Source organism: Sander vitreus, chromosome 1 (assembly GCF_031162955.1).
Source record: "Sander vitreus isolate 19-12246 chromosome 1, sanVit1, whole genome shotgun sequence".
In the NCBI taxonomy this organism is placed as follows: Eukaryota; Metazoa; Chordata; class Actinopteri; order Perciformes; family Percidae; genus Sander; species Sander vitreus.
In genome coordinates this window covers 20324858-20335593 of record NC_135855.1, presented here as the reverse complement: position 1 = coordinate 20335593, position 10736 = coordinate 20324858, and the positions used below count along the sequence as shown (strand labels likewise).

The 10736-nt window shown below is 37.1% G+C and overlaps 1 protein-coding gene across 1 annotated transcript; it reads right to left on the bottom strand.

Moving 5' to 3' along the window:
- Positions 1–959: 959 nt before the first annotated feature.
- On the bottom strand, positions 960–9226 carry tmem276b (transmembrane protein 276b). Its single transcript, XM_078247440.1, has 4 exons — positions 8571–9226; positions 5369–5482; positions 3289–3426; positions 960–3062 (listed from the first exon to the last, which is right to left on the bottom strand). The coding sequence occupies exons 1-4, from the start codon at positions 8965–8967 to the stop codon at positions 2815–2817; spliced, it is 897 nt and encodes a 298-aa protein (XP_078103566.1). The 5' UTR covers positions 8968–9226; the 3' UTR covers positions 960–2814.
- Between the last annotated feature and the right edge of the window lie 1510 nt (positions 9227–10736).

The following is a 10736-nucleotide window of genomic DNA, read 5'->3' as shown; positions in this document are numbered from 1 at the left end:
CTCACAGTAATACTTAAATTACTGCGCAGCAGTTGGGGTGTGAACTTAAAACTTTATAAAACCAAAACACCAAACAGCATTGCATTCTGTGAGTCGCAGGATGTCAGAAAATAAACTGACTCAGTTGTTAGTGTAATGACCATAGATATAAATAGTTTTATATTTATGGTATGTCCTTGTTTATGGCATAAATATTTTCACAATAAGAGCCTAGACTGACTGACCCTAAACACACAACATGGTATAAACCCAATCTCTTTGTAAAAGACAGAACAGGGTGCTTATTACATGCTCTGATCATCTTTTGCTCTGGTATGTGACCTTGCAAACATATAATGTATAACTCCACCTGCTCCAAACCAGCCAAGTGTAAAGATTCAACAAGACACTGAAGATACAGTTTTCAATCATGCCTCAGTTAATTTCCTCGACTTCTGAAAAGTGGTAGCCTCATGAGGAGGTTAATGGTGATGGTGAAAGGACTGAATATCACACAGAGTGTTGTCAACACACATTATAACACCTTTTTTTTCTAAGAAAGTTATTTGACATAGCTGATAGAATATCTTATGACTCAGCTCCAGCAATTCATAAAAACGTCATCACACATGGCTGTAATATTCTTGTTTCATGAACTTGTGACGATTTCAAAATAAATGAGTTCTAATGACTGTGGGACTGTGGGGGGGAATCATACCTGCGTCACAGAAAACTAGCTGCTGTGAGTTATTATCACCAAGAGAACTGCTTCTACCTTTATCATTGAGCAAACTAAAGTCCAACCTGCTACACCCCGTTTTCAAAACCTTTCATGTTGCCCCATCCCATACTACATACTATAATGTGTACAATTTTGTAAGTTAGTGCACAAAAACTGGTGTATCTTACTGATTCGTACTAATGACACACAATTCAAAATGGGCACCACACATTATTCCAACTGTCAATTTTAAAATGGCACTTCCGATTTTAAATAAAAAATGTTTTTCCAAGAATGTATTACTTTATTTTCATTCGTTATTTTGTTGTATTCCAAATGTTGTCCATTAACACAACACTTAAAAATCAAACCATGTTATACTTGTGATTTTAAGTACACTTCATTTAGTCATTTTCTATGTGTGAGCGCACCCCAATAAAAACACAAAATGAGTACACAGGAATACAGATTTTAACATGCATTACTGCATACTGTCATTTTGAAATTACCATTTGTGCTTTTTTTGATTCCAGATTGGGAGGTATTTTTAATTCAAACCATTGAATCACAAAAGTATTCATACTACATAATACACAGTGTACCATTCTGTAACTTAGTACACAGTAAATATGTGTTTTACTGCTCAAGAAATGATACAAGATGTGTTCAACACATCAATCAAACTGGAAATTTGGAATGCCTTCGTCAATCTTGAACTTTTAAACAAACTTGTTTTATGGATTTATTACATCCACGTCTATAAAAAACAAGCTTCTCCATTTCCTGTGTGCATTGCATTGGAACAATGATGTCCATCTCATAAATGATCTTCCATATTCTGCTTGTTTCATTGTTTCAGCCGTTACTGGGCCAGACTTTGACACTTTGGCCCTCTACCAATGTGTGATGTTACTATGTTACTGTACTTAGTGCAGATGATGATTTGTGCTTTTGTTTTTAGCGGGATGCTGAAGTTGTATTTTTTTTCCTTTAAAATTTGCTTAACTTGCTTGTATTACACAAAAAGGCTGACCAATATTGAGGGTAAACAATGGAGCAATCAAATACTTCCTCCACAGTTTGGTTTCTAGTTTTGCTCTCGTCAGCAAACAACGGGGTCGTGTCTGTCAGTTTGGTACCGCAAAATACCTTTACGTTGCTGAATCCAATAATGGATTCCTGCTCCTATAGATCCCTGTAACTCTTTATCCTCTCCTAACTGTCAGCCATCATCACCTCGAAACAAACAGAAAAACAAACATTCCTATTCAAAATCTACTTTACACAAACAATGATCTGGATCTACATAGAGTTGCATTTGTACATATAGAATCTTTAAAGAAGCATCAAATGATTTTCTTTTCAATGAAGATTTACTCCACTAGTGTATTTTATCGTACTGACCACGCTGATCGATCCATTTTGTGCTCTGCAGAGGCTGCAGACATTACCCCTGGGGCTCATGGTTGATATCAGTTAGTGTGGTACACTAAAGATAAGCTATGGGCAGTCAGTGCCAGATTTTTTTTTTCATTACGTACAATAACACTGAACTGAAAGAGGAATGCTGACAAGATGCTCTGGTATGATGTCTGTGTTTTTATTTCCTTTTGGAGGATGTCTCCTATAATTCATCCGGAGTAATTGAGCATGTGTGGAAAAGCATGTGCTGGTGTGTGTGTGTGTGTGTGTGTGTGTGTGTGTGTGTGCTGCGTGGGAGTGTGTGTGGCTTTATGTATTTAAGAGAGCACCATTTTAAGACAAATTCTCTTCAGAGAAAACAGTCACCTTTAGATCGCCATAAAGTCAGCATGTCAAACTGTCAACAATGTCTTCTTTGAGCTATGAGAGCCATGTCCCAGTCATACATTGCTGTAGGTGTTAGTCTTGGTTTTCCTGGAGGTCCCTCTGGGATTTTCGAGATTAGGTGTGTAAGTTTGTCATTACTTTGCTCCTTCTGTCACAACTCAGGCACACTGAACACTGAAGGGAGATGGCAATGTCGTGGGTGGTGTGAGATGGTGATCAGACAAAAACTGTTTCAAAGTTAAACATCAAGGTTGGAAGGGTGTGGTTTGTGCGTTCGGTGGGTCAGTCGCTTCACGAGGTCTCCGTCACACGGTTCCATTCTCCTGCCTCGGCTTGTGGGTCGTTGTGCGAGCGGGTGTGCTCAGGGAGGGGGCCAAGGTGCAGAGGAAGCCAGCCAGCAATGTGAGACCGAGGCCCCCCCAGGCACAAAACATGGACCAGCCATAGCCATGGCTAATGTCCTCAGGGAGGCCGTACATGTAGCGGGGGTAGCGGGATAACTCAAAGTTGATTCCTGCCACGCATGTGCACAAAGAGATGATGCAGCATGTTCCTGTGTGAGCGGAAGAGACAAGCAGTGATTTAAAATTGTTCCAGTTTGATTATTAAATTCCTACATGTGCTGTGCATCTTACTGCAGGACATGAATCATGTTACTGCAGGACATTCATCTAGTATATCATGCATATCCAAAGATGTTCTCAGTTGTCACCAAATAAATACAGAAATTGAACAAAATTGTCTGCATGTTTGTGTAGACATATGTGCTCTCACAGTACCTCCCATGAGAAATAGTAGCCCAGCTACATATTGCATGAGGTCATGCTGCTGGCAGCATCCCAGCACTCCAATGATCCAGCCAAAGAGAATGATGGACACGGCCATGCCCACAAAGCCAGCCGTCATTCTTCTTAGATCTGCAGGCAGAGGGGAAAACTTGACCACTGAACAATGAATCTAAAGATATTGTTTGAATTGGTAATTACTAATTTTGCGTTGTGGCAAAGCTGGAATCTGTTGCCCTCGAACTGCAGAGCTGATGGTGAAGCATCTCTTTCAATTTACCACACTGAAATGTTTTTAACCCACCAGTTCATTTGAAAATGATTATAACATTACTTTAATTACACTGTCAATCAGAAAACGTGGGATCCTTAATAGGCCCTTATGTCATTTTTACTTTTTATTTTAATGCCAAAGAACTAACTAAAAAACAATGAGGTTAACACTTTATTTTATGGGTCCGTGATTTTCCATTTCCTTGCAAGTTTTCTAAAAAGAAACGGTACGGGAAAATAGGAAAGGAAATATGAATGTCTTTGACACAAAACCTAAAATTAAACCCAAATACATATTCATTCTTTATTTAGTTTTTTAGAAACTTCATGTATGCTGAGATGTATACTTATCTGGAGATACAGTTCAGATTTTTGCCTATTCAGCTGACCTGCTGGTCACTTATTAAAAAAACAGTATACTAATTAGTCAGTACCACTACCAACTTTTACCCATGATAAGCTACAATAAATGATACAATTGCTAACAATATAGCAGTAATAGGTATAGAGAAATTTAGAGTATGGGTATACATAAATACTACTAAGAATAGGAATAATAGCTTAGAAAAGGCTTTGGTAGCATGTTTAAAACATAAGATATCAGAGCAGAACACTAAATTCAACGCTGAAAAAAAGGGTTTAAAAACTGAAAATCATACTGATGTAATCCAAAGTCAAACAACTCCTTCACTCTTTCTCTATGAACAAGGATATCAAGTAAGAAACACAAGCCTATCATTGATCTGTCAGACCTAATGTCCACACTAAAGCTAATGGCTTCCTAATAGTGATGACCTGATAACCTATGGCCATGAGTCTAGACGTGGGGGAAAAGGGCCGTAAAAATATATATATATATATATATATATATATATGCATATATATACATATATACATATACATATATACATATATATACATATATACATATACATATATACATATATATACATATATATATATATATATACATATATATGTATATATATACATATATATACATATATATATATATACATATATATATGTATATATATACATATATATGTATATATATACATATATATATATATATAAAGTCTCAGGTACCAAAGCAAGTACTACATAAGCAATTGCAAAAAAAATTAATTCAAAATTAAAACAGACAAAGTAAGTAAAGCACAAAATAAACAAATATGAAAGCAAGAGAATGAAGAATTAAAAGCAGCTTTGTACAGGTGAGTTTTGAGAAGTGATTTAATATGGGGCACTGATTCAACGTGCCTGATCTCCTCAGGGCATCAAAAGTCTGGCAGCGTGTTTGGTCAGAAGGGGAGAGTAGCTCGGAGATATAAGAAGGGGGCCAAAACAAACAGGGCCACAGGTAGCCAATGTAAAGAAGCTTAAACAAGTGTAATATGGTGACATTTTTTTAAACTAGTTAAGAGCAGAGCTGCAGCATTTTGTATGAGTTAGAGAGACTTTTTGGAGAAATGTGTACAGGGAGATGCAATAGTCGAGAAATGATAGGGCCCAAAGTCGTGCCTTGAGGAAAGCAACATTGAATAATAAGACTTAAAATGAAGTATTGGCCATTATTAGATGTTCGATTGTTGATTTTCTCAACATTTTCTCTTTATTTATTCTTCTCTCTCTTTTTATTGCTAAAATTATCAATTAAACTGATTGCTTATTGAAAACAGAAGCAGAAAGCAGAACAATAAACGTGGGTAAACAAAAAAGGTGAAAGAACAGATAATCCGTGACTAAATCAACAAGTCTTACCAACTACATGAAGACAGACAAACACTCTGAGACTTACGCAGTGCATGCCACTCATCCTGTCGTATGGTCTTTGTGATGTTGATGGGTAAATTTCGTGGTAGGATGGACGAAGAGTAGTGATACTTGACTGGGGTACATCTTTGAATTATTCCTGGCGAAGAGAAGATGGAAACAATTATAACTGGAGACCAAACATCTTTAAATATGAGAGAGAAAATGAAGAAGAAATCTCATTCTGAACCTTTGCCCAACTTGTGGGATTATGAAATAATATAAACACATGGTAGAAAAGCTTAATATTTATTTTACACCCTCACTGAGTTTTAATTTACTGAGATGGCCCTATTAACCTCGTGTTCCCAACCACTCCTACATTGTTATTAAAGGGGGATTAGGAAACAATATGAATTATTCTACCGAAGGCTACACAAAGAACCTTCATTGTTCTGATTTGAAGTGAATGTGATGTCAGTGCAATAAACTGAATTCAAAATAAGCATTCAGAGTCAGGTATTTTCAGAATTTAAGTCCAGCTCCTACTCCATAAAGACACACAACAACTTTATATATTTTAGGGAATTTCTACAGTACTTTACATAATGTCACAACAGGCTAGATGGCAGACATGTTTATTTTTTAATAAGTAGCTCAATGGTTTGATCATTTTAAATTTCCATATTATTTTGTCCAACCTTTTTTTTAACTTTGTTAAACTCTTTCCTTCTCATAGTCAGGTTTGTGATCTGCTAAGCTTTGATCTGAATATTGAGGCACCCAAGGCTACTATAGGAGGAAGAGGTTTATATTATCAGGGTGGCGTTTTAGTCCAAATATTTCATGTTTTTTCAGACAAATCTTTCTGGTATAGAAAATCCAACATGTGATGCCAAATAGAAGCTTGCTACATTCAGGCATTTGAGGTACATCTAAAGCTAGTAGCACACATGAAACTGATGTGTGAAATGGAAACTACTGCATGCATAACACCATTTACTGCTGAGATGACGTCAGTACATCTAAATAATCTTTTATCAGCAATTCAGCTTCCTATACCAAGCTGCTTGCGCAATTGCAATTTTAATACTGTACATCTCACGTTATGGAAAAATGTAACTTCAGTTAAAACTTTCACAATTCATAGGAAACTGTGTTTTTTAATTACTATAACTGACAAAATAGTGGGCAAAACGTGCTCTGCACACCTGTGTGAGTGATAACTAATACTATATGTTCAAAACTTGTGTTAATTTGACACCATAGCAGTGCTTAAATGTGTCCACACCAGCATGATTTATTTTCCTGACATCACTGCTGTCACAACACTGTGATCATCAAGATTGTAATCATAATTAGACAATATCTTTATATCTGTGCACTGTCAAAGTTCACGAGGAAACAATTTTCGGAACACAGTTTTGTAATTTGCATCACTTCAAGGATGTGTATTTATTGTTGGCCTGTAAGAGCCCTGACATAATTTAAAGTAATGTAGTCCCACAAAAATCTGAATGGATGTTGACATCTGATCTCTCTTATGAGTTTAAACTTGATCAACCTGCTTTCAAACAGATGCGCATTAACTATTATGTTGTACATTTATGTGTGTTATGTACAGTACGTAAATGTCATATCACATCACATACAGTATGTACTAGCATAAAATATGATGCGTAAATGGTAGTAAATGTATCTCCAATGTATTGAACATGGCAAATGACAGAGGAAAGCTGGGACAAAAGCTGTATTTTGCCTTTTTTGACTTTTACAACACCTGTATTATATACAGTTCGCTCTTTTAAACCCTGAGGCTGCTATAAAAACTTTGTGAAAACAGTGTTAATATATGATATTAATTGCTCAGATATTGACGCCAATATTGCCCCTAAGCATGATTATCGAAAAGGAACTAATATGATCTTAAGAATCAGACAAGGCTAAGTAAGCTGATTTACATTATATTGTGTGTTCATTTACATTAGGTTACAGATAGTATTTAGGTCTGGGTCTACTAACACGAATAGCAAATAGATTCCATTATATAATAACCCAGAGGAGTAGCAGCTGGTAGTAGCAAACACATTTAACGTATTTTCATAGTTTATGCTATCCAGTTAAAAAAACAGTACAAAGTACAGCCTCAAACTTTAAAACAGAACTAAATCAACACCATGTCAACAACAATAGTAAGATAACAAGCTTCGTTAAGGTAGTAAGTGTTGCAGAGGTATTGCATTGGATTAACTGCCATAAAGTCTAGCCCTGTATGACAAAGAGGTATAGTCAGTTAAACAAAAACATAACTGTATTGCCATTATGTACACTTTATGTGTGAATATAAATTGATTTGATGCACATTAACTCTACACTGCTACACTATATCATGATTAAAGAAGAGTTGAAAGCATTATACTAATTTTGCTCCAGAGCCTATAGACCTTGTGTTGTTAATTTTAGAAACATTTGAACAATTCCAATGGTTAAACTTAACATAAAATGGCATTATTCATTATTTGCAGGTAGGTAAAGAGGTGCGGGCTCAAACATAGATGGATTTTTGATACAACATGGTGTAGTTGACAATTTTCAGAGTGTAATGCTTGGAAGAGAAAACTCACTGGTCTGTTTTTAGGTAAACTGAGGTCTACTTTGACAGCAATAATCACAACAACAATTTGTGAAGCCCATGTTTTCTACACATGGTTTCACTCTTTGTGTATCTGCTCAGTTTTAGGATGTTGGGTCTGGATCAGATACAGCAAAAACGAGTGAGGCCTGAAATATGGCTTCTCATTGTTTTTCAATGAGGGGGACTGTGCATTGTGTTTTCTCTGCTGTGGACCAAAATTAAAACCAAATGTGTCAATGATTCAACCTCATTAGCAGCATGAAATCCCCTGTTTAATGACATTAACCCACGATGTTGTTTAGTCTCTTATAGATGCAAAACGGGTTCAGAAAATATAGGAGCAGCCATTATCACAGAGAGGGACTTAGCAAAAGGGAGTTCACTCAGCACCATGGACAGCGAAATATACAAATGAAGAAAAGAGACATAATCTTCTAATAAAAGACATCTTCATCTAGTTGTATTACTCGCAGAATGAACACGCAGACAGACATTAATGTGAGAGGAGAGAGTGGGCCTCTGTATCGTCCTGTTTGTGTCAGGCTAGGTGTGAGCTCATCGCTGAGCACCACGGCCTGGTGCACACAAGAGAAGCCAGACTGCTCGTGTTTACCTTTGTAAATAAGGTCCTCGGTCTCCAGATCGAATCCCTCCCGGTGACACTTCCTCCAGAGCCCGGAGATGGTGGAGTTAAACTGACGACTGCAATGAGACTCCATGGCAGACGCAGCGGCCAGAAAGTGCCGCTTTCCCCTGATGAGAGCTCCAGCATCTGGGCCGTTACCTTTCCTCTCCAGGCTCTTTGGAGGCATCTGGAGGGGGAGGTTGTGGTTTGAAATGTAGATGTACCCTGGATCGTTTCGCTTGTTGGCATAGTTTTTACACCTCTCTCGATGTCTCCTCGCGTCGGTCTCGTACCAATAATCGGTGCAAATCGCCATGGCGAGCAGCCCGAGCGCACAGAAAGCCAAGAAGAGCCCTGTGCCTGTTAATATTTTCATAGCGGCCATCTTCCCCCGCTCGATGGAGAGCCCAAACAGTCGCAAGAAGGTTCCTCCGTGGCCGTGGTGGTGCTGGTACCGCGTGAAATGAATCACGACGGCACTCACAGCCTCATGCAGTCCTGCACTAGGAGCATGATGGTGCAAGGCCAGCGTTGTCTGGACTGGATGCTGCGGTCTATTGTTGTGGTACCCGGTGGATGCAATGTTGTTCCCACCATCTGTTATGGTACAGGAGGAGAGGGGATGGATGGCGACCAACGCTGTGAGGAGGAGGCAGGGGCAGTGATGTAGTTGCGCTCTCTCTCCTCCAGGTTGTTGCGGGATGGGGAGGACAGGAGAGTGCTGCTCTGTTATGGGGGAGTGGTAATTTGTGATGCTTTAAAGGTTACCTTTTGGATTTGATAAACATGTAAAACACAGGTGCAGTGGAGGGAGGATTTAATCATATGCAGTTTCTTTATTTATTTTCCTACCTAGAAATTTAAACAGCAGCAAAACAAAGTGGTATCTATAAACAATGAGTGCTAATATTATTGGTGACTTTATTACAGTGTTTGATTTTATGACTCAGCCAATTAGCCTAATGGATATGAGATGAGTGCCAGCTTAGATGACCTTCCTTATGACATGTATTCATATGTTTGAATATTAAACATAACATTTTAGAAAATGTATAAATTACTCATCATGCAAACCTACCATTCAAAGTTACAGGTCAGCATCTAAAATTACATAAGCATATTGACCTCTATGGTTTTAATTTCGACAAATTGTTAATTCAAACTCCCTTTTTTATACATGGTGGTCCAATGAGAGTACTGCACTCTCTTTTGCATGGGGATCTTCTGTACAGGGCAAAAAAAGAAACCCATTAAGACAAAAATACAAAACTAAAGCTAAAAGAGGAGAATGGTAAAGATAAAAAGAAGGGCAATAACCCAGCAATAAATACATTTGAATACAACAGTGATGGATACGAGCTGTTGCAGGTTTAGTCAATTCTGGACTCAATTAATACTTTAAAGTTTGCTAAGGAAATTTGTCGATCCAGTTCGAGACCCTGTATCAGTTTAAAACATCTGAAAGGAGCAAAGCATTTAAAAGCTTTTTATTAAGCATGTATTATATGTAAGAAGATAGAACCATTAATCAAATTAGCCGTTTTCATTTGTTTCTATCCTGTTTTGCGGCAACTTTTAAAAATGTATCTAGTTGTTGTTACACTGATCTAAAGTGCTTTTGAGTACCTTTTAAAGCGCTATATAAAATAAATGTTTATTAGTCTGAGATGCAAGATACTGTATATAGTTTGCCTAGAACATCTTTTTAAACGTTTTAATTTGTTTCTTTCATTATATTATACTAATTAGTAGATATATAAATATATGTATGTATGTATATAGTTGTATAGTCACTTTACAATATGGTGTATACAATAATGTTTCTTTTTTGCTTGTTATATTCTGACTGAATTCTCATAACATTGTAAACATTGTACAAGCTACTTTGGAAATACCGTTCTTAACTATAATCATAGCAATAAAACATTTGAATTGATTAAATGCCGACACTGATTAATAAAGGAAGCCTAATTGTTACACAAACATGCACCTTTAGATCCTTATTTATAAAAAGGACTCACACTTAAACTAAACTCAGCCACTGTAAATGACAGACCATCTGTTACAGAGCTTATCGGAGACGATTCCTGATAGCACAGGAACACGATCTGATTGTTTTCATGATTGCAAAACTCAAAGTTTGGGTGATGTTGG